This window comes from Mchenga conophoros, linkage group LG8 (genome assembly GCF_057382185.1).
Source record: "Mchenga conophoros isolate Kocher_MC1m ecotype Shallow Benthic linkage group LG8, M_conophoros_male_GT1.1, whole genome shotgun sequence".
In the NCBI taxonomy this organism is placed as follows: domain Eukaryota; kingdom Metazoa; phylum Chordata; class Actinopteri; order Cichliformes; family Cichlidae; genus Mchenga; species Mchenga conophoros.
In genome coordinates this window covers 22,333,416-22,358,168 of record NC_140533.1, presented here as the reverse complement: position 1 = coordinate 22,358,168, position 24,753 = coordinate 22,333,416, and the positions used below count along the sequence as shown (strand labels likewise).

Sequence of the window (24,753 nt, the reverse complement as noted above, 5' to 3'; positions counted from 1 at the left end):
ACACCTTTACAGAAAGAGGTATGTGTTGAGTGAGAGTGTGTCTGTGTGTGTTTGAAAGACATCATTCAAGTGACGGCTTCCCATAAACACCTGTTTTGTTCCAGTTAATATCTCTCGTCATGGTGAATAAATGAAAGAGGAGAGATATAGATAGATAGTTAGAGAGGGAAGGAGGTTGTTGTGGTGGTGGTGGCGGTTGTTGTGGTGTCGGGGAGGGGGGTCACCTCCATTCCTCTGCCGTCCGTGAAAGAGAAGAGCTCATGTGGGATGAACACATTCGTTTATTCATTCGGCCCATCTATTTTCAGCCCAGTGGGTTTATGGTTATTGGAAAGGCGTTGCCGTCTCGCTCCTTCCCAGAAGGAGTCAATATTTCTCCCTCTCTTTCATTTCTCCCTCTCTGCCTCTTTTTCTCTAATTCAATATTTTATCCAAAACACCACTCTCTCCCCCTCATGCACAGGCAAGGAATGCTGGAAGGCACTCGCAGGGAAACAAAACACGAGAGAAAGGCACGCAGCTCTGCGCACACGCAGAGAAGAATGCGAGAGCGCGGTGCCAACAAGGATCCCGTAAAAACTCGGGACATTTCCCACTTCCTTTGTCTTATCACACTTATCCATCACTGCTTGCTTGTCTTGCTTACTGATGCATCTTTATCTCTCTCTCTTCATGGCTCTTGTGGGGCTCTCGAGACCGACTGCGGCCTTTTTACAAGGCTGATGTTTGCTAATGACTTTTAATGATGACTGGTTATGGCTCATAAAACCTGGCTGTGTTACTGGCATTATCAAGTTTGACTACAGCACAGTGCCGAGCTGATGGCACACACTGGGGTCCTTATCAGGTGATTAAAATCAGAAAAGACAGTAAGCCCATCCGTGTGAGTGGGAAATGTGCGTGAGGGTGGGGGTAGGGAGGGCGCTGGTGCCTGTAATGCAAATGTGGCCCTAACAATTGCAGCACACAGAGCAAAACTCAGTGTCACAGGGAGGAGAGAGGTGCTTTGCAATAGATGCGCCTCCCTCTCAGCCAGTTTTGATCAGCGGTGGAGAAATTCCCACAAACCTTCACCTCCAAATATTGACTTAGTCTCAGGGACGTGACGGAACTGGGGCTTTGTTACAGATAAAAAACAGGATGGTGCCAGTGTAGTTTGGGCCTGAGCCTCATCATAGCACCAGTGTGGAAATGTACCGGAGCTTCAACACTCAAGCCACGGAGTTAGTTTAGAAAGTGAAACGAAGACGGGATCGTTTTCAATACTTTTTTATCCAATAAGGAACATTTTTTAAAAGGTTATATGAGTAAAATTATATTTATTTAGCCAATCCTTGTATGTCGCTTCTTACAAACCTATTTTCGTTGTGTTAATTTTAAACTTCAGGCAGGTGTATTTAGAATATCTGCTGACTCTGTAACCACAGATTACCATGAAGTAATCCAAGAGTGCAAACCTCCACTCTGTGGGGAGTATTTACTTTAATAGGAATAGTATTTTATTTTGTAAACATTCATTTTGGGGTTTTTTTTTCTTTTTAAACCTACTTGTAGAAGTTTGTAGTGCAGTAAAAATCCATTAATGGTAGCATGACAGAGGTTTACTTTGATTACACAAACAGTATGTAGATAATGGATAATAGCTATTGATTTGTAAATAGGTGGTCATGAATAACTTGAGCTCATTATTTAATCTTATACTGCGGGCAGCTCATTCTCTTTCTTTTGATGATACTTTATTTTTAAAAATAAAACACATTTTGGGGTCAACTTGAAAGAAAAGCAGAAGTAAAATGTAAAAGTGAGGTCAGAGGTCACATGACATGATATTTCTCTTGTGGATGCAAGCCCAGTCTACACCCCCCCTTTAAAGTTTTGTCAGAATTAGCTCAAAACCTTTCGAGCTATCGCATTTACAGACAGAATGACACGCAAACGCCACCAATCTTACTTGTAAATGTGGGATATCTAAAATATTTTATTCAGAAACACTCCAAATCTTTTAGATTGCTGAAATATCTGAAAATATCACTCAAAATAAGATGCCCGATGGTGGAATAATTAGTAATAAATTACAAATTACTTGTAAATTAAAGCCTATAATATTAAAAACATACATTTCTTTCAGGGTCCTTACAATCCACCACACCACTGGACTGTAAATGTCACGCCAGTCAGACTCAGCCAGTCAGATTCAGCCTTTCAGCTCAGCGTGGGGATAAAGGTCAGGTCCAAAGTGGGTGTGTGACCCTTGAAGAATCTTGAGGTGTCATAGTTATTTCAGAGTATTCGTGGCTACAACAGGACGTAAACAAATCGTGCAAAGTGGCACAGGAGCAGACAGATAAACGCGCACAGGTGCACGGACACATTTATGAAACACATGCCGGACAAACTGTGGTCCGTGCTGAGAGTTACAAGGCAAATGTGTTCAAATTCAACATGTGTGCTACACAGGACACGACTGATCTGTTTTTAGATTATTATTAGAAACTCACAGACCAGGTGAAATAACTTTAATTTTCACCCATTCATTTTAGATGTCTGTCACAGATAAAGCAGCATTATGTGTGTAGAGCTGTTAAAAAGTTCTTTCTGTGTAAATTATAGTAAATAGAAGATATAAACAAGCCTTAAAAGTTCTGAATAAGAAATCCCAGCAGTACCATTGCAGTGAGATTTGCATTAAACACAAAATATTCCATTTTGAGAACATAATTTTGCACTCAAATGCACATTCTTGGCTTTAAAGTCATTCGCTATGCCTCCAACTTTACTTAGAGACGATGACGACAGCTGAAAGGGGCCGACTGTTCCTAAAAGAAGCGTTGCCTTTGCACAATCCCCAAATCCAGAACGAGTTGAAAAGGTGTAGATTTTCATATCTTTCCATGTCATGCAAAATATAAACTGATGGGATAGGTTGCTTGTTAAATGAGGTGTGTTATAGATGAAAGAATTAACATCTGTGTGTGGGACTGTGTGTGCTACCTTCCAAGGAACTGCAGATTGAAATGATCTAGTAGCCAAATGTGGTTCAAAGACTTTTTTTATCAAATCAGTGTTTTTGTGTGTGGAGCCTGAAAAATAAAGAACAAAACTAAACTACACATACAAGGGACAGACCTGTAATCTTGTAAAATAACCTCCCAATAAATGTCATTTTTTGAAGCCTGTAAAGCTCAGTTTATTGTGTAGTTTAGGACAATATATGCACCACAAGCTACAGCCTCATAAGTCTTTTACAAACAATATAAACACTGTTTTAAAAAAGTTTTTTTTAGGCTGCTGATTCACCCTGTGAACGCTTTTGAACATACAGGCAGATTTCTTAGGAGAAGAAGGTGTGGGCGTAGATTTTTGGGTAATGGGAAGACTCATAAGCAGGGATCAGGTCTTTCCCTGGGCATTTTTGTAATTTCCTTGACTTCTGGGGAATTGTGTAGATTTATGGCATAAATTTATGATAAAAATGTATCAACTGCCCCGATGGTTTCCTAAATACATTCTCTGTTTGGTTCATGTTTTTATTGGGAGAAAAAATGCATTTGTTGCAGGCGATACGTTTCCTGTGTTCCATGAAATCTAGATCTATGAGCATAAAGGAAACACACCACCCCGACTATTTGAAACACGTGCATTTCCCCCCTCAGTGAGAACATGAAAGAAGCAGTAATGTTACTTATGAAAACAAGCAGGCAAGTGTGGTTGAATTGCCACCTGGTGTTGGATTTTTTTTGTTTTCCTTTACTTAAAAACGACATTTGCATCTTAAACCACTGTGAAAAAAAGTAATGCATCAGAAATCAAGGAAATGAAGTCAAGTCAGACCCATGAATGTAGGTTTTCCAGATCATGATAGTCCTATGAGCTTGGAAAGAAAATAACTGGACTTCTTTAAGCTTCATGAAGATGTTTCGTCTCTCATCCTCTTCAGACAACGTCATACATGTTTTAAGCAAGGAAGGCAATCATCACAGGTCAAGTGCAGTTTAACATGGCACCTGTCAATATATTTTCTCTGCACACATTATCAAAAATAATTCAAAAACTGAAAAAAAGACAAAAAATGCAGTTACATAAAGTAGATGTGCATATGTGACCCTTGTTTTTCACATGAAGTGAGACAGCGCAATGTGCAGACGCATCCCTGCAGAAATAATGTTGAGAACCTGACAGAACAGTGGTTAAAATGACCGCTCACGGTTTGAAAAGTGCATTGAAAAGAAAAGGGCTGAGTTTGAAAAGACCATCAAACAAACTTCAGTTTTCTTTTGTGCTTAACAAGCACAAAGTGTCAGCAGAGCTGCTTCAGATAAAATGCAGTTTATATGTTTTTCACGCGCCCCTCATCCTCACCAGGACTAACCTAACGAGTGTACACGTGTGTAATAATAATAATAATAATAATAATAATAATAATAATAATAATAATAATAATAATAATAATCTTTGCTGGAATTTTAGCGCCATCTTGAGGTCCAGGCCGCTTTGCGCACTTGGATGCGCCTATAGGTCATCCATTAACTTCCCTTGCAGTCAATGATTATCGATTACAGCTCCACCGATACAAAGTTCGGTAATAACAGTGAAAATGACTGAGAAGGGACCATTATGGCGTTAAAAACATCTTCCTGCAGGCTTTTATTTAAATTCATCCATCAAGGTGTTGTGGCACCGCTCGCTGCCCAAAACGCCCACCGCTCCGTGCTGGGATGCAGCTCCACGAGGGGATACTACAACTCTGGAAAGCCCAGCTACGCTGGGCCCGGAAGGGCGGCCCACGTTCGGGTGGTGGACCTCCGTAGCGACACGGTGACCAAGCCGGGTCCGGCCATGCGCCAGGCAATGGCGGAGGCCGAGGTAGGAGACGACGTGATGGGAGAAGACCCGACAGTTAACGGTTAGAGTCGAAGAAAGAGTTAAATTCTGCTTTAAATGGTTTTCTGTTCTCTTTAAATTATAACTGACCCCTTGTCTGGTCTGTGTGTATTTTTATATTTGCACCAGGCTGGTTTAGTACCTCTTAGTTACTTCTTAATAATATATAGCAGACCATAGTTTCCATATTCAAGCACTGGTCACTTGGATTATCCAATACAGGATTACCCAGTAATCCAAATTAACCACACAGTTGGAGGATCAACCAAGACACCAACAGACAAAGAAAAAAAGTTATTTTCTTCTCTTCTATAAAGTGGTCACATCCCAAACGTGTGCTATTCCCGAGAAAAGTACTGTGTGGCTTACTTTTACATTAATTATTTTTTAAATGATCAGATTATTGACAGAAAATTCCTTTTAAAAAATGGAAAGTTTATTGAACCATGTAAAAATTGTAAATAAATAAATAAATAAATAAATAAATTACATTAAAAATTTCCATATATGACTTTTAATTTCTGTCGTATTTGCTATTTTGCGACATTTTTTAACAACTTAAAAATTGATTGTGGTGTGAAAAAAAAAACTTTAGTTAAAAGAATTTTTTTTAATTTTGTTTTGTTTTTTTTGAAAAATAAAACGGAAATGGTTTGTGAACTTGGAAAATGAACTAAAATAAAATATAAATATAGACAAAATATCCTTCATTTTAGTCTTTTTCAGTTCGGTGCCTGCCTGAAACTTTGGATCATTTTCCTAAAACCTGCCTTTAACTTAAGCCTTCCATACAGTAATACTTAAAAGAAGAAAAGTATCACTGAAACTGATAAGAACTCAACTAAAACTAAACATTTCCAAACAATAAAACCTCCTCTGACACCAACAAGGCATTTTCAGTCAGAGAACCGCTGCTCACTGGACATTTTCTCTTTTTCAGACAACTCTCTGTAAACTCTAGAGATCATTGTGTGAGAAAATCCCACCAGGTCAGCAGTTTCAGCCTGTCTGCCACCAACAGCTGTGCCACGTTCAAAGTCACTTAAATCAACTATCATGCAGACAAAACTCTCTCCAAGTAAAACAAAGGTCTTTATGCTGACTTTGCAGTCTATATGACAAAATCCTCTCTGTCCTTTGAACCATGACTAGAGAAATGGTTTACTGCACTGCAGTCTTCTAAAGTCTTTGCATTTTTGTATGTGAAATGCTGCTCAAACGTAAAGCGTGATGTCTGCAGAGTTACAGAAAATCGCAGCAGATATGTTCGGGATGGAGGCCGCCCTGTTCGTCCCCTCTGGAACGATGAGTAATCTCATTGCAGGTCAGTTTTGCTTTCACCTGGCAGTGTGTGAATTAGTCTTAACTAGTCCTGGATGGTCGCAAACATGCCTCCATTTCATCCAACAGTGATGGTGCACTGCAGGGAGCGGGGCGACGAGGTAATCGTGGGGGACTTGTCCCATTTACACATCTACGAGCAAGGAGGTAGCGCTCAGGTGAGTGTGCCGCAGCAGCTTCATCTATGATGGGGTTTTTTTGTAACTAGACAAGAGTGTGTGTGTATTTGTTGTGTTGATACAGCTGGCTGGCGTGCACTCCACCACGGTGACCACGCTCCCCGATGGGACGTTTGACCTGGAGCAGCTGGAGTCAAAGATACGCCACGGTTACCCAGACCCCCATTACCCACGATCACGGCTCGTATGTGTGGAAAACACGCACAACATTCAAGGTGGACGTGTGCTACCTCTGGCTTTTCTGCAGGAGGTGTGTGTGCATGACTTTCACTTTGATTAGTCTGACCCCAGATCCACTTTGCATCAGTCCAATTTAAGCGAGCTTTGTCTCAGAGAAGATGTCAGTGTTTCTGGATTATGTGTTCATATGGATTCTTCTTTGATAGAGTTTTGACCTGCATTTGTGGACGGCACAACGTTCATAGGCAGTGATTTCTAGAAATGTTCCTGAGCCCATGCAGTGCTTTCAGTGACTCATGCCTGATTTTAACACAGTGCTGCCTGAGATCTCCAGCAAAGTAGCTCCTTAACTGATGGTTCAGGGTCACCTGATCCAGACCCAACTATAAGCCTTTTCAAAAAGGAAAGTTTTAAGTTTAATCTTAAAAATAGAAAGGGTGTCTGTCACCTGAACTCAAAGCAGGAGCTGGTTCCTCAGGAGAGGCTTTTACAGCCTCCAAGAACTTCAAGAAACCCTGTAGGTCGAAACTAAAGTGCTCCACTGGGATGATAAGATACTATGAGGTCTTAAGGCTATGATGGGGTCTTATTATTTAGAACTTTGTGTTTAAAGGTAAAGATTTTGAATGAAATTCTGTATTTAACAGAACAGAAAAGCTAATATTGGAGAAATATGTTCTCTCCTTGTGCTCCCTGTTCAGTACAGCGTGTTAGCCAAAGTAGTACGGACGTAGGGTGGCGTGAATTATTTCACTGCTCGCAGCAGAGACCACAGTTTGGGTCATATACATTTGGTTATCATTTGAAATACATTGTTAATTAAATTTCTTCAATTATTATTAAAGATACCTTTTCTTGGTTGCCATGGGGATGTATCCCCGGAGACTTTGCTGTAGACTCGTAGTCTCCGGCAGGAAGATTTCCCATTGAAATGTATTATTAGTGTGAATGCTTGAAAAGCATTCACAGTATTGTTCTTCTAATCTTTATTCTATTTTATTTATTAGTGTGAATGCTTGAAAAGCATTCACAGTATTGTTCTTCTAATCTTTATTAGTGTGAATGCTTGAAAAGCATTCACAGTATTGTTATTCTAATCTTTATTATTAGTGTGAATGCTTGAAAAGCATTCACAGTATTGTTCTTCTAATCTTTATTATTATTATTATTATTATTATTATATTTTATTCTGTATTCCGTACGTTTTTTGTAATCCTACTCCTTCAAAACCGTTCAACTTAGAAAAACCATTCAAACACCGTTAGATTCCTATTCTTTTGGACAACACTGCTTCCATTTTTCATATTTTTAACATTTATATTTTTAATTTTATTCAACTTTATTCAACAAAAATTTATAATGTATTTCAATGGGGAGACCCTTCAAATCCTCATTCAACTTACTCATTTTTAAACTCTTACTACTTCCACATACATTGACATAGAGCCACCATTCAAACTTTAAAACGAAGACAAGACATTCAACTATTCAACTTGCATTTATCTTTTCAATATCTATTATACTTTTTCTTCAGTTCCAGTTTAAGTTTCATGATGTTTTTTCACCCGTTTCAGAGTTTATAATGGGTGTGTATGGGACGGAATGTTGGGGCTAGAGTGAGGCAGCTCAACTGCTAGAGTGAGAGGAGCAAAAAAAATAATCTTAAAATCTTTTTTAAAACTGCTGCTGTGTCCGCAGCGTTTGCTCTACAGGTATGATTTTACCCTCAAAACGTAGCCATGGCTGTCCTCTTTCATCCAATGTGTTTACTATTGTACTAGGTGTTATGGTTCTTTCATAAATGTCACCAATGCACAGCCTCCTCCCTCCAACTCTTCCATAGACTCTAATGTTAAAATGGCTCAGAAGGTTCGTTTGAAAATCAGAAGAGCATGGTGTCTTTCCACTGTCACCACATCCATATAATAAACTCCACAGACATGAAAACTGAGAATTTGGTAGACTAGACATTGCTGTCGCTCACAGTGAAAGAATTTTGTCAATACGACTTTTACTTTTCATTTGGGAACGATTTGTTTCGGCCTGACTTTTCTGTTCATTTTAAGCAGCAAAAGTGAGGTGCATGTCTGTGTACGTGTGTATGGAGCCATTGGGTGCGGTCACTATAGCAACCAGGCTCACACCTGCCTGCTTAACGAGCTCTGCCTGCCACTGTGCCAAGATTCATCTTAAGCACTTCTCTTTCAACTGCTGCTGTGTCCACAGTGTTACAGCCATCATTTTACCCTCAAATTGTCGCCATTATTGTTCTCTTTCCAACACCGTGTCTTTCAAAGCTCAGGCATTTAAACTTTTTAAACTGTGTGGATCAAAGTGGAGGGATCACATTTGAGTCATTCAGTGATTCAAAGAATATGACCTTTTAATATTCATTCAGATGTTTTCTGACTCTAAATGTTCTTTTCTCATTTCTTAGGGTTTTCTAATTAGTGTGAATGCTTGAAAAGCATTCACAGTATTGTTGTTGTAATCTTTATTATTATATTTTATTATTATTATCTATTCCGTACGTTTTTTGAAAGCCTACTCCTTCAAAACCGTTCAACTTAGAAAAACCATTCAAACACCGTTAGATTCCTATTCTTTTGGACAACATTGCTTCTATTTTTTCTCATTTTTAACATTTATATTTTTAATTTTATTCAACTTTTTTCAACAAAAATTTATAATGTATTTCAATGGGGAGACCCTTCAAATTCTCATTCAACTTCCTCCTCTTTAAACTGTATCTACTTCCACATACATTGACATAGAGCCACCATTCAAACTTTAAAACGAAGACAAGACATTCAACTATTCAACTTGTATTTATCTTTTCAATATCTATTATACTTTTTCTTCAGTTCCAGTTTAAGTTTCATGATGTTTTTTCAGCCGTTTCAGAGTTTATAATGGGTGTGTATGGGACGGAATGTTGGGGCTAGAGTGAGACAGCTCAACTTCTAGAGTGAGAGGAGCAAAAAAATTAATCTTAAAATCTTTTTTAAAACTGCTGCTGTGTCCGCAGCGTTTGCTCTACAGGTATGATTTTACCCTCAAAATGTAGCCATCGCTGTCCTCTTTCATCCAATGTGTTTACTATTGTACTAGGTGTTATGGTTCTTTCATAAATGTCACCAATGCACAGCCTCCTCCCTCCAACTCTTCCATAGACTCTAATGTTAAAAGGGCTCAGAAGGTTCGTTTGAAAATCAGAACCGCATGGTGTCTTTCCACTGTCACCACGTCCATATAATAAACTCCACAGGCATGAAAACTGAGAATTCAGTAGACTAGAAGCTGCTGTCGCTCACGGTGAAAGAATTTCGTCAATACGACTTGTACTTTTCATATGGGAACGATTTGTTTGGGCCTGACTTTTCTGTTCATTTTAAGCAGCAAAAGTGAGGTGCATGTCTGTGTCGTGTGTATGGAGCCATTGGGTGCAGTCACTATAGCAACCAGGCTCACACCTGCCTGCTTAACGAGCTCTCTCTCTCTCTGCCAAGATTAAATCAAAAATGTGTGTTATATCTAAGCAGTTGTAGTAAGATTAACTTTTTCAATAGGTACAATAAGACAGGTTTGACAGGCTTTTGCCACAGATTAACAGTATGTCAGTAGTTAGTATAGGCTAACTGAATAGAGCCCTGAATTATTGCCCTGTTAAATTCAAGTTGATTGTGTATTGGTGGACTTGTCTTCTCCACACAGGTTTTTCAGATCTGGGCAGTTTGAGTCAGTTGATGACTTTAAAATAATCTTTTCTGACTGGATAATTAAAGCTCACAGCATCTACCTGTCTGTAGTGTATTTTCCCACATTTTAAATAATCTAATCTCATTTAATGTCTCTGTTTTTAGTCTGTATAGTTTATCTCCCCACAAATACGCTCAAAGTAGTCTTAAAATAAAATCCATAAAACAGTTCAAGATGATGACTTTTTATTTGCTCATTTAATGCCAGTTGCCCTCTTTCCTGAGTATAAGCGAATGAGTGACATAAAGAGAAAAAGTACCAATTTGTATGCTGGTAAGTCTTGTGTATTTTTTTCTCTGTCTCTCTATGAATGAGAAATATATATGCTCATTATTGATGTTCAAACTGATGCACAAATTTCCAAGCACCACCTGAACGCCTCATCGGTCTTTAACTAATCACTACACCAACGGTTGTCATTCCGCTTTGCTCTCTGCTGTGGTAAGTACAATACATTCAGTACAGCACTGTTTTAATTTTATGATGGTAAAAATACATGTTTGACATTTAAACTCACATATCAAGTCTTTTTAAAGTTCAACAGAGTTCAAAGAATAAAGAAAGCAAAAAAAGAATAACCTTTGCTACTATTTATATAGGTTTATGACTTTTGCTGTTAGCAGCAGTGCTAACGCTAGCTTCAATGCTAATGCTAGCTATAGTGCTAACATTAGCCTTAGCAGTTGTTAACTGACAAAAAGAATATTCTTGTGATATTCCTGTGATATTTATTGGCGGTCAGTGAGACAAAAGTAACAAATGAGATTTATTATTGCCATTGTGGCTCAGTTTTAACAGTAAGAGTACTTCATGACTTTTGCTGTTAGTAGCAGGAATGCTAACGCTAGCTTCAATGCTAACGCTAGCTTCAATGCTAATGCTAGCTATAGTGCTAACACTAGCCTTAGCAGTTGTTAACTGACAAAAAGAATATTCCTGTGATATTCCTGTGATATTTATTGGCGGTCAGTGAGACAAAAGTAACAAATGAGATTTATTATTGCCATTGTGCCTCAGTTTTAACAGTAAGAGTACTTCATGACTTTTGCTGTTAGTAGCAGGAATGCTAACGCTAGCTTCAATGCTAACGCTAGCTTCAATGCTAATGCTAGCTATAGTGCTAACACTAGCCTTAGCAGTTGTTAACTGACAAAAAGAATATTCCTGTGATATTCCTGTGATATTTATTGGCGGTCAGTGAGACAAAAGTAACAAATGAGATTTATTATTGCCATTGTGCCTCAGTTTTAACAGTAAGAGTACTTCATGACTTTTGCTGTTAGTAGCAGTGCTAATGCTAGCTTCGATGCTAATGCTAGCATCAATGCTAACGCTAGCTATAGTGCCAACACTAGCCTTAGCAGTTTTTAACTGACAAAAAGAATATTCCTGTGATATTCCTGTGATATTTATTGGCGGTCAGTGAGACAAAAGTAACAAATGAGCTTTATTATTGCCATTGTGCCTCAGTTTTAACAGTAAGAGTGCTAGTTCTACCAGCAGTGCTAACACTAACTGAAGTGCTAACGCTAGCAGGAATGCTAGCGTTAGCAGCGATGCTAAGGCTAGTAACAGTCTAACAGTAGCCTTATATAAGTACTTAAATAAATACTTCAGTTAATTAGTTTGAATTATAAAATGGCTGCTGTATCAGCTGGTGTGCTATATTACTCTATAATTACCCTGCTGACTATAAGTTCAGTGTATCATGTCGTGTGGGCTTTGTTTTTTTGTTAGTCTGATAACACTGTACAGACAACTAACATGTTATTTCTCGTCTTACACTTTCAGGAACTTGACTCACATCTGTGCTTTGCCTGGTAGGTGTGCACATACTGTTAGAGAAGTACACCAAAATAAAAAAAAAAGAGTCTGACTAATATAAGCTTTAAAGTGATGGGTTCAAACTTTGTGCTAGACCTTTTAAACACATTTTTATAATAAATACACATAAGTTCAGCTTAACAATTGGGCTAAAATATTTTTTTCGTACATTTTTGCACATTACATGTGATTAGTTAACAATTCACTCAATCATATTTGTATTTAAAAATATTATTGCTGAATTTAATTAAATATTTATTCTTTTAAAAAGTGCCCAATTATGCAACTTTTTGCACGTGGCAGCCGACGGCAGTATATTTATTTTGTCCTTTTTCAGTAGTCACAATTAGTTTATACAATTACCATGTGATATCATTTTAATAAAATTATTATTTTTTCTTGTTTTTTGTTCACAGTGTGCAGAAGAAGAACAAGGACCAGATCTCCAGTCTTCTCTCTCACATCCCAACCCCCCAACCCCTCTATCCTCTGTCCTGCTCCACCTGTTGTCTCTGCCTTCTTTCCATCTGTATTTCACTCTGTGGTTTGTGAGAAATTTTGCCAAACCAAGAATCTTATTGCGGTTTGATTTAAAGCCGTGTCTCTCCTGCTCTGTCTGTTCTCTCTGCTAAATTTTCTCTCTACCTGTTTTTCACTCTTTGGCTTGCTGCTGAAAAATGCACAAGCCAATAAAACAATAAAGAGTGCATATTTTGCCTCAACCTATGAACAAACTGAACAAACAAAGAAAACTCTGCGGTTTGATTTAAAGCCGTGTCTCTCCTGCTCTGTCTGTTCTCTCTTCTAAATTTTCTCTCTACCTGTTTTTCACTCTTGGCTTGCTGCTGAAAAACGCCAAGCCATTAAAGCAATAAAGAGTGCATATATTGCCTCTACCTGAGAACAAACTGAACAAACAAAGAAAACTCTAATTCACGGTTTGATTGTGATTTCCCAGCCGTGTCTCTCCTGCTCTGTCTGTTCTCTCTTCTAAAGTTTCTCTCTACCTGTTTTTCATTCTGGGCTTGCTGCTAAGTTGTGCCAAGCCAATAAAGAGAGTGCATATTATTCTCTCGACTGACGAACAAACTGTCAAACAAACAAAGACATCTGTTTCTGAGAAATAAAAACTGAAATATAAAGACAAAGAAAACATTGCTGTGTGCCACTCTTATTTTTCAAATACATTTTCTAAAGACTAACAGAAACACTTAAAGGTGTGTAAAAATGCCAAAAAAGCAGAAAAAGTCACAAGCTGCAAAACAACGCTGGAAGAAGTTCCATGAGTTTCAAAAAGTACCAACATGTGAACAAGCTGAGTGTGATTTTCCTCAGAGCTCTGCAGAAGACTTTGTGTCTGCAAAGACCAATGCTGATGGTGTCAAACAGGCAGGTCAACATGTTCCTGCACATGTACAACAGATATCCTATGCAGATGCTGTGAAGACTGGATTGCAGCATGAATTTAATGAACATCTGGTAAACCACAGAGACCAACATGAGGTTTCAAGTGCCCCACAGGTGGGTTATGCTGATATTGTGAAAAGAGGCCGTCACAGTGATGTGGCAGGACCATCTCATGCAGAAAGACTGAACCTTGAAAACCAGCCCTCTGTTATACATGTCTGTGCATCTCGCAGCCAGGCTCATCCTAAATATGGAGACTCCAGAAACAAGCAGTGCACATGTAACTCACTCACATTTCTTGCTTTCCTTCATGAGAATGAAAACATGACTACAGCTGACCTTAATCTGGTCTTGGATAAAGGTGATGTGATGTACAAAGAGGCCAAGAAAAGATTTCCTAAAAATATTCATTTGGCAACCGATGAGCTGCCAGACAAAGTTGATGCTCGCAGGTCTATGTATCATGTCAACATGACACAGCCTTCCCGGTATGGGACATTTGAAGAACCTCCAGAGGAGGCAGTAGATACCTTTCTGAGCTTAGAAGCAGGACTGAGCTGCCTGTTGTCAGATGTGCAGTATGCCTTACTGATTATGAGTGGATTGTGTATCGCAGTGTTCAGATCCACATCAGGCATATATGGTTTCTTTGACCCACACCCCAGAACACCCATTGGTCTTCCTCTACTACTACAGTCACGTAATCGTGGTACAGCTGTGATGCTGAAATTCACACTCCTCAGTGACATGATTAAGAGGCTCCAAGATTCTTATGAAATGATGGAGATATCACCCTCTTGTAACTATGAACTGAAGCCTGTGCAGTTCTACAGTATGAGCACAGTCAACCTGAGTGATACTATCACAGACACAGTCTGCAGACCAACAGCTGCCACTGCTGTGGCACCTACTCACTCTGATACAACTGTTGATGAAGCAAACCCCTCTACTCCAAGGAGAAACACAACCACTGATCCGACTGAAAATATCTTTTGTCAAATGTCCATTTGTACGCCACTGGTGAAACAAAAAGAAGTCCACATGACTCAGTTCACATCATATGAAGATCAGAATGAACCTCCTAATATACCAACTGAAGAACTATGCAGTGAATTAAGTTTCCTTCCATCAAGTGATGCTTTTTCATGTCAATCAAATGCTGCCATAACAAATGTTGCTGCCTGTGACCTTTCTGATATAGTTTTACAAAAAGTGAAAAAAGTTAATAAACAACAAAGGCAAAAAAGGAAAAGAAGATTAATGGCATCAGAGAAACCCAGAAATCAGAGAAAAGAAAACCAAAAAAGGAAAGAACGACAAAAGTATGCTTCAAATAAAGATTACAAAGAAAAGAAAAAATCTTGCACAAGCGAGACATATAAAAACAATCCTGAAGTTAGACAAAAACAACAACAGTATATGAAAAGACGTTACTGTGAAAATGATGAATTCAGACAGAAACAACAGCAATATATTAGAAGACGTTACTGTGAAAATGATGAATTCAGACAGAAACAACAGCAATATATTAGAAGACGTTACTGTGAAAATGATGAATTCAGACAGAAACAACAGCAATATATTAGAAGACGTTACTGTGAAAATGATGAATTCAGAAAGAAACAAAAACAATATGTTAAAAAACGTTTTTCTGAGAATGCTACAGTTAGAAAGAAACAACAACAATATATTAAAAGACGCTACTGTGACAATGCTGAATTTAGACAAAAACAAAAAAACTATATAACTAAAAGGTATCAAGAAAACCCTGAATTCAGAGAGAGACAGAGATCTCGAGTGACTCAGCGTTATGCACGTGATAACGCATTCAGAGTAAGACACAGACAACTAATGAAACAACTAATGCGAGACAGGTATCAAAGTAATCTTGCATTCAGGATTATGCACAACATGAGATGTGCAATGAAAATAAAAAGGAAATACAGATGGGTGAACAGACAAACCCAAGAGAGTGACAACAGTGTGATCAACGAGGCCATATCTGTGTTCAAATCACAAATCAAAGCTGGACCATCATACCCATGTACTGTATGCTTCAAGGCTTCATTTCCAAACCAAGTGCGACCCTGCACAAGGTCAAAGTATGTCAAAAACCCACATGTAGTTGCAACATGTTTGACTGGAAGATTTGTTCATGTTTGTGATGAAAACTGCAGAAATGAGCAGTGCAATGTTCCCGATGAGAGAAAGAGAGAGTGGATTTGTCACACCTGCCACAATCATCTTAAAAATGGATCCATGCCAGCGCTTGCTGTTGCCAATAAACTGGATCTTGCTGATACTCCACCTGAACTGTCTGATCTCAACATACTGGAGAGACATCTCATAGCCAAGTGCATACCATTTGCCAAGATCATTCCTCTTCCCAAAGGCAGACAAAGAGCAATTAGAGGAAATGTGGTCTGTGTCCCATCAGAGGTACAGGAAACTGTTGAAGCGTTGCCTCGATTAAGAATTAATTCTCAGATCATGAGAGTAAAACTGAAGAGACGCTTGTCTTACAAAGGTCATCAGCTGTTTCAGACTGTAAGCTGGTCTAAACTTGTGCAAGCACTGCATAAACTCAAGCAGATTCATCCACAGTATAAGGATGTGAGCATCAGAGATGATCCTGAGCTGTGTGACCCAACACTTCCTGATGAAGATGATGATGATGATGAAAACATGAATGAGGACGATTATGATGAGGCTGATTTAATGGAAATTGACAGCTGTGAGAAAAATGCACTGAGTGAAGCACAAAATAAAAATGAACAGGATATTGACATGTTACCCTGTGATGGTGAACAATCACATGAACAGATGAGAGATGATTCAGAGCAAGAAGATGGACTGACTAATGGTGGTTTTGCACTCGAGTCCTGTTTGCAGCCCCCTGATGTGGCTGAGGAGATATTATGTTTCAGTGAAGGAATCTACTCTGTTGCTCCTGCAGAGAGAAACAATCCAATAAGTTTTTTCAAAACACCTAAACTGGAGGCCATGGCCTTCCCTGTGCAGTTTCCTACAGGCCAAAACACACTTGATGAAAGAAGGCTGATCAAAGTATCCCCCAGTGGGTATTTCAAATCAAGACTTTTCTGCATTGATGATCGTTTTGCCAAAGACACAAACTATTTATTCTTTGCACAGTTTGTGACTGAAATACACTTGGCTACATCCAGCATGACAGTACAGTTAAGGAAGGCAAAGCCTCTGACCAGAGATGGTAGAAAAATAACCTCAGGCATGTTACAAGATAAACATGAGGTGGAGAAACTGGTGCGAAATAAAGATGCAGTGAGATTCATGCAGCCTCTGAGAGGAACCCCAGCCTATTGGGAGAAAACAACAAGAGATCTTTTTGCCATGATCAGACAGTTGGGAACTCCCACGTTCTTTTGCACATTTTCAGCTGCTGAAATGCGCTGGCCTGAAGTGATCGAGGCAATAACAAGGCAGCAAGGTGAACAAGTGAATTTTGAAGGACTCGACTGGTCAGCAAAGTGTGACATCCTGAGAAGCAATCCTGTCACAACAATGCGCATGTTTGACAAGAGAGTTGAAGCATTATTCAGAGATTTACTCTTATCTCCCGCAGAGCCACTTGGCAAAGTCATTGACTACTTTTACAGAGTTGAGTTTCAGCACAGAGGAAGCCCACACATACACTGCCTCCTGTGGGTAGAAGGTGCTCCTGTGTTTGAGGAGGATGATGAGCAAACTGTTCTTGATTTTATAAACAAATACATCACAGCTCAGCTGCCTGATCCACATAAACAACCTGAACTGTACAAAAAAGTAACAGAAGTGCAAAAACACAGTAAGAACCACACAAAGACGTGCTTTAGGAGTTTAAGCTCCGGGTGCCGTTTTGGTTTTCCCAAACCACCCTGCAATGAGACAATGATCACAAGACCCAGTGAGGATGATGCACTGGAAGTAGAAACGGCAAAGAACAAGCTCAGACCACTGAACCAGCTGCTGAATGAACCTGAAACTGCTTCCATGAGTTTAGAGCAGCTCTTGGAAAGATGCAAGTTGACACATGCAGAATATGAGAGATACCTGAATAAAATGAACATGAGGAGTACGATCATACTAAAGCGTGATCCAAAAGACTCTTGGATAAACGGCTATAATCCACATCTGCTTGAAGCCTGGAACAGTAATATCGACATAAGCTTTGTTTTAGATGCTTTTGGTGCTGCAAATTATTTAATGAAATATATATCAAAAAAAGAGGGCGGGCTATCTGAGTACCTGAAAACTGTCATTGAGAACTCCCATAAGGACAGTGTAAATGAGTGCGATGAAATGAGAGCCGTCATGCAGGCATATTCAAAGAAGCGAGAGATCAGTGCACAGGAGTGTGTTGCTCGTGCATGTGGTCTTCACATGAAGCAATGCTCACGTGCTGTAATATTCATTCCAACTGATGATAATCCTGTGAAAATGAGTCGTCCCCTGTCAGTTCTGGACAACACAACACCTGAGTCTTCCAATGTTTGGATGACATCTTTGAATGACAAATACAAAGCCAGACCTGAAACACCAGAGTATGAGGAGATGTGCATGGCAGACTTTGCTGCTACTTGCAGGATTGTCTATGGCCAACAGAAAAAAGGTAAAGATGTTTTGCCCCTTCTCAATGAGATGGGGTTTGTGCAAAGGCGCAAAAACAATAAGCCTGCTATCATCAGATTTCACCGCTGCTCACAAGAAAAACATCCAGAGCAATATTACGGAAGACTGCTTAAACTGTACCTTCCTCATCGTTCAGACCACGAACTGAAAACACCATCGTTGCCAACCTATCAGGCTTTCTATGGTGCTGGCTGTGTACAGCTACCAGGTACTGACCATCTTGAGTACGTGCAACACATTGTCAAAAGAAACAGAGAAAAATATGAGAAAAACAGTGAGGAGATCGAGAGCGCTGTTGAGGAATATGAGCAGAACAGAGGTGTGACTGACGAATGGTGTAATCTGGCACCTGAATCAGATCTCGTAAGGTTGCCACTTGTCGAACAAGAAAGAGAGCGAGACAATGAAAATGAACAGGAAGATGTGCCCGACTACAGCCGTCAGGCTGATGCTTCAACAGAAGTCAGAGCCATCAGGGAACCCCCTGCTATTGATCCCACATTGTTACGTCAGATGTTTCAGAATCTGAACAAGAAGCAAGCCTGCATATTTTATGCAGTTAGAGACTGGTGCATTAAAAGAGTCTGTGCTCTAAATCCAGAGCAGTTTTTCTTTTATATTAATGGTGGTGCTGGAACAGGAAAATCACATCTTATCAAATGCATCTACTCAGAAGCATCTAAGATACTGAGCAAAGTGCCCAGATATGCAGACGATGTTGACATATCAAAACCCACTGTCCTGTTAACTGCTTTCACTGGGACTGCAGCTTTTAACATTTCTGGAACAACACTGCATTCTCTTCTCAAGCTGCCTAGAAGCTTAAAACCTCCCATTCAGGGACTTGGCAATCAGCTGGATGAAGTCAGATCAGAACTTTTGAATGCTGAAATAATCGTCATTGACGAAGTGTCTATGGTGTCAAGACATCTCTTTGCATATGTAGATGCAAGACTCAAACAGATCAAAGGGACTCGGAGACCCTTTGGAGGCATGTCAGTCATTGCTGTCGGAGACTTCTATCAGCTACCCCCAGTGCGACAGTCTAAACCTCTCTGTGTGCACGACCCGTCTGAGATCGACCTGTGGCGGGAGCATTTTCAGATGATCACTCTGACTGAGATTATGCGTCAGAAAGATGATGTTGTCTTTGCAGAGATGCTGAACAGAATTCGTGTGAAAGGAAAGTTGGATGAGCTTTGCGAAGCAGATAGAAATTTGTTGTCACAGGCCATAACTGAACCAGCCCTTTGTCCAACTGATGCGTTGCACATTTTTGCAACTAATAAAGAAGTGGATGCACACAACTCTGCAACACTGGCTCTGCTCCACACTCATATCATTGACATCCATGCAGATGATTATAGAAAAGATCCTAGAACTGGCAGAATGGCACTTCAAGACAGACCATTGAAAGGAGGTAAAAACGAGTTACCAGACACACTGAAAGTTGCAGAAGGAGCTCGTGTCATGCTCACCAGAAACATTGACATACAAAATGGTTTGGTTAATGGAGCTTTTGGAATACTACTTAGAGTAGTTCACTCTGAAAACGACCAACACATCATCAAGCTTGGACTTAAAATGGATAATGAGACATCTGGAAAGAATAACCGCACACCAGCAGACGACATGGTGTACATTGAGAGAGCAGAGGAGAATCTGAAGCAGAAAGGAGTGGTACGAAGACAGTTCCCAGTGAAGCTGGCCTTTGCATGTACAATACATAAGGTACAGGGTATGACAACTACATCAGCTGTTGTCTCTCTTAAGAGCATTTTTGAGCCCGGCATGGCCTACGTAGCTGTCAGTAGAGTGACGTCTCTCAGTGGACTGTATCTTCTTGATATGGAGGAGAAAAAAATATTCACCAACCCAGAAATCACTGCAGCGCTTGAGAACATGAGACAAGCCAACCTTGATGACATGATGCCTCTTCTACACGTGAGGCAAACACTGAGCAGGTCAGAGGTTTTCACCATTGTTCATCATAATACAGAGGGACTGCCAGCTCACATTAATGACATCAAAAGTCACCATGAATTGTGTCTAGCAGATGTTTTGTGCCTAACAGAAACACACCTGCGGGGCTCTTTTGTCGCAGAGAGTCTCCACTTGGAAAATTACAATTTGTTCAAACGCAACAGACACCTGTCCTACACAAACTTTCCCCAGATGGCAAACAGAAGTGGTGGTGGAGTTGCTGTTTATGTGAAAAGTGACATTCAAGTGCATGAAAAACAGTACATCCATAATGTAACTGACCTTGAATTTCTGGCTTTAAAGGTTGAAGCACCAGTCAGTGCTCTGATTGCAGTTGTATACAGACCTCCAGACTACACTCTGAGGCCATTCCTGAAAAACCTGGTAAGCCTATTAGACTCATTGGAGATCATGGACTGTCATCCCATCATAGTTTGTGGTGATTTTAATGAGAATGTTTTATCCAGTGCAAACAAACCAATCCTGGAGCTGTTTGAGTCTAGGGGATACGCACAGGTAATCACTGCCCCTACCACAGAGAAGAACACACTGCTTGACCTAATTTTCATTTCTCAGTCAGATCGATGTCTCCATTCTGGAGTCATGAAGACCTACCATAGTTACCATGACCCAGTATACTGTGTATTGTCCTGTGATGATTCATGATCTAGATCTTTGAATACAGTAAGTAATATCTATATTTTTGAATGACTTAAGAAAGTAGAGCGATATTTAAAAGTTGACGCTCTGCATTGCAGTATAATGGTTGAATTGTTTACATAAAATACAATTACATGAATTAAGTAATGATATCAGTAAAAGATGACAATTTTATTTATCACAGAAAATCTAAAATTCACTAACAGTAACCTATAAATGTCAGAAAAATCAAATATAGCAGTTTAAAATGAATAGTGTAGGCATATCCTCTCTGCAGCCAGGCTTCAACATCCTGCCAGGCTGCCCCAGTCTCACTGTGGCTGGGAGGGAGGGAGGGTGGACCAGAGGATTGCCTACACAACACATAAATGTTCAACAGCTTCTTCATTGTTTCTGAGAGAACAACAATGACTAAAGGTTGCTTTTTAAACAAACAAAAAAACAAACAAACAAACAAACAAACAAACAAACAAACAAACAAACCTAATTACAGCAATAATGACAGTTAAGCCACTTTATGTGTGCCTCTATTTTGAAATACTATTTACAAAAATGTTATTATTTTGGTTTGTTATAAACTTTAAACTTTTTCAAAAGTATACGATTATATTTTTGGACAAATCTTTCGATGAAACATACATTTTTATGAGCTTTTATCATGTTTCGGCCAGTGCAATCATCAGGGTGGGTCTGGGTTGATAACTGCACATTTCTGGCCAGAAATGTTTCAGCAGTGTTACATAAGTAGTACATATGTAACACTTGCTTTCTGTTACCAGCTGATACCCTACATTTGTATAGACATTGGATAGTGTGAGGTTGGGGAGTTGAGTGGGGGGGGGGGGGGGGTTTACGGTGGGAGCTGAGGGGGGGGGGGGTGTTAGGTTTCCTTTTTTCTTTTTCTTTTTTAAGAGAGACACAGTCCTCCTGTGTCTTCTCCAAGCTTCACATGTAAGATCCAACAGTGTGAAGCACATAGCAGCTAGAAACTGTAATGCCACAGATCAGAGAGGCTTCATCATCACCATCTTCATCGCCGTACGATCAGAGCGTGAGACTTCACATCTGGAGCACAGGAGACATTCTGTGATAAGTCCTCCTTCTAGCTTGTCCCACAAGCAGTCGGTGAGATTTACTCACAACAAAAAGGGTTAATGACATTATTTCCATGAAAACATGTATTCATTCTTTGTGAAGTGTTTAAATTGTGTTTTCACTTGACCTTAGGAGTGTTAGAGTGTATTGTAATGTCTGTACTCAGGTGTTTCCCTCTGTGATCCATCCCCATCAGAGCTGAGACACTCAGGACTGAACAGACTGCACAGTTTCTGTGACCGAGCCTCCAAAACACCTTCTTTGAAACCACTCATGATAGAAGGGCTTCATATTTGCAGCAGCACTACTACAGGTATTCAGTTTATTACAGGATGTGTTTGTTTCTTAGGACCAGCTCTGAGTGCACACTACCTAACATATACACCTTTCTGTTCATTACAAACCAACTACTCTGGATCATATGGCCAGTTGGCAGGAATGTTGCTGCAGGAAAACATCCCTGGAGATCACCATCATTGTCAGACTGACTGTGCCTCCTCTGTGCAGTGTCAAGATCCTCTCTAAATGAGTGTGTAAGTTAACATTTTCATTATTTTATTCCCTTTGACAAGACAAGTATCACTGATATTTACATTTACAACTACATATGTTCCCGTTTTCTGCTCTTCTTTTAAAGTCCTCAGCTATCCTGCTTCTGTGCTGCTTGCCACACATCAAACACTGGCCGGATGACAGGGAGGATCCACTCTGAAGTCACTGGACGTGATGAGGATCATATGGGACTTCATAGTTTCACAGAAACATTGTGCTCTGTGATTACAGGTTTTAAATGGACATAATGACTGCCTCTCTCTGATCAACAGGCTAAAGGATTGTTTTCATTGTTAGTGCTCTGTACAATGTATGCTTATTTAATATTTCATCACAGAGCAAACCTTTATTTATTTAACATTTTTTTTATTTTGTTTTAATGTTGAATTAACTGTGGGGATTTTTTTAAGTGGGCACTTGGGATGTCATATGACCAGAAATGTGGTAACTGGAATTCAACAGTATGGAAGAAAAAATCTGCTGAGAACGAAACACATACAAAACCCCCCCAAGAAAATTCAAATTCATTCCATGTAATCCAATCTAAAACATTTTAAACTGCTGAACAGCAACACAAACAGTGTTAAAAAACAGTGTTAACAGAATGATTATGATGATTTTGTACCAAAGTTTCAGGTCACATGGCACACCTAGTGTGTAGTGTGGGGTATCAGCTGGTAAGTATAGGTTTTTTCATATTTGTGTCCTTAGAGTTTAGATAGATAAAGCCTTGTGTATAATAATTAGTCATAACCACAACTCAAAGTCAGGGACTAACTAAATTTGGGACTTTGTGTCTGAGCCCAGGTTAAAACAATGTGTAAAAAAGCATTTAGTGGCATGGCTGAACAATGCTGTATTGATACTTATTTATCCATGTTCACAAAAAGGACTAATGTGTTTATTTGATTATTTGCATGTGTTAAACTGTGTCACCACCTTAGGCTTTCATTTGAGTTTACTCACAAATCTCTATACAGTTCTCTTTTACCACTGTGTGGACTCTGTTTACATTAAAACATAAAAAAGAATGAGTAATAAAAAGATGTGTAGACAGATCAGAAGATTAAGTAGACCGATAGAAAAAGCTGTTCAGCCATGTTCTAAGAAACCAACACAATTTAAAGGTTCAGGATTGTGGTTTTAAAAGTTGAATTTTCATGTATTTCATATGTTGCTCATTATTTTTTATTTAGTTATTTAATTTAGTTATTTTTCTTTATTCTACCAGTCCTTTTCAGAAAGAAGCTGTAAAATATGACTTAAGATTTTTATGTTATTTTCTATGACATACAAAACAAATTGATGTTTGTAATACTATTAAACATGATATACACATGTGTATATGTCTGAAAAACATCATGCTGTATATTAAAGTTTGTATTTTCTGCAGAATGTTTGTTCATCTTTTAAGTTCATTTCAATTAGAAGAATATGAACTTTTAATATTCATTCAGAGGTTTTCTGACTCTAAATTTTCTTTTGTCATTACTCATCTTTTTATTATTTACATTTTAAACATGCTTAGCTTTTTCCAACTTCTTCTGTGTGAACATCAGCTTTCAAAAGTTCTGCACTTTTATTTTCAGGTTAAAAATTCTGTATTTTCCAGCTCATTCAGATTTTTAACTTAACATTCAGCAATTAATTCATTTCAGTGCATACATTCAGATTCAAGCATTCACACTGCAGTTTCTTCAGAAAATGCACTTTCTAGTTTACATTTAAAACATTTTCAGTTTTTTTCCAACTTCTTCTTCTGTGTAACGTTCAGCTTTTAGCAGTTCAGCACCTTTGTTTTCAGGTTAAATTCGGGTTTTTTTTTTATCTCATTCAATATTTTTAACTCAAAATTCAGTAATTAATTCATTTCAGTGCATACATTCAGATTCAAGCATTCACACTGCAGTTTCTTCAGAAAATGCACTTTCTAGTTAGTGTGAATGCTTGAAAAGCATTCACAGTATTGTTATTCGAATCTTTATTATTATTATATATTCCGTACGTTTTTTGGCATCTAACTCCTTCAAAACCGTTCAACTTAGAAAAACCATTCAAACACCGTTAGATTCCTATTCTTTTGGACATGACTGCTTCTACTTTTCTCATTTTTAACATTTATATTTTTAATTTTATTCAACTTTATTCAACAAAAATTTCCCATGTATTTCAATGGGGAGACCCTTCAAATTCTCATTCAACTTACTCATTTTTAAACTCCTACTACTTCCACATACGTTGACAT

At 38.9% G+C, this 24,753-nt stretch overlaps 2 protein-coding genes across 7 annotated transcripts in view; both read left to right on the top strand.

Annotated features, from left to right (window-relative positions):
• The first annotated feature begins 4,543 nt into the window (after nt 1–4,543).
• The window catches only part of tha1 (threonine aldolase 1), a 42,392-nt gene continuing 22,182 nt past the window's right edge, over nt 4,544–24,753 (top strand). The window contains exons 1-4 of the mRNA XM_085285027.1: nt 4,544–4,903; nt 6,122–6,205; nt 6,292–6,380; nt 6,466–6,651. Coding sequence (XP_085141153.1) covers nt 4,615–4,903; nt 6,122–6,205; nt 6,292–6,380; nt 6,466–6,651 — 648 coding nt within the window. The 5' untranslated portion in view covers nt 4,544–4,614. The remainder of the gene's footprint in view (nt 4,904–6,121; nt 6,206–6,291; nt 6,381–6,465; nt 6,652–24,753) is intronic.
• On the top strand, nt 9,615–24,160 carry LOC146568746 (uncharacterized). 6 transcript variants are annotated; one of them, XM_085285014.1, is made up of 5 exons: nt 10,796–12,160; nt 12,581–20,585; nt 22,155–22,269; nt 22,386–22,489; nt 22,594–24,160. In XM_085285014.1, exons 2-4 carry the CDS (start codon nt 13,392–13,394, stop codon nt 22,442–22,444), a joined length of 7,368 nt encoding a protein of 2,455 aa, XP_085141140.1. In that variant the 5' UTR covers nt 10,796–12,160; nt 12,581–13,391; the 3' UTR covers nt 22,445–22,489; nt 22,594–24,160. The 6 variants fall into 6 exon arrangements, with proteins under 6 accessions (XP_085141139.1, XP_085141140.1, XP_085141143.1 ...); XM_085285017.1 differs by lacking the exons at nt 22,386–22,489; nt 22,594–24,160 and adding an exon at nt 20,669–20,717 and having other exon boundaries at nt 22,153–22,259; XM_085285013.1 differs by lacking the exons at nt 22,155–22,269; nt 22,386–22,489; nt 22,594–24,160 and adding an exon at nt 9,615–10,781 and having other exon boundaries at nt 12,132–12,160; nt 12,581–21,176.

Coding starts and splice junctions, on each gene's coding strand:
- LOC146568746 (XM_085285013.1), top strand. CDS start 13,392: ATGCCAAAAAAGCAGAAAAAGTCACAAGCTGCAAAACAACGCTGGAAG.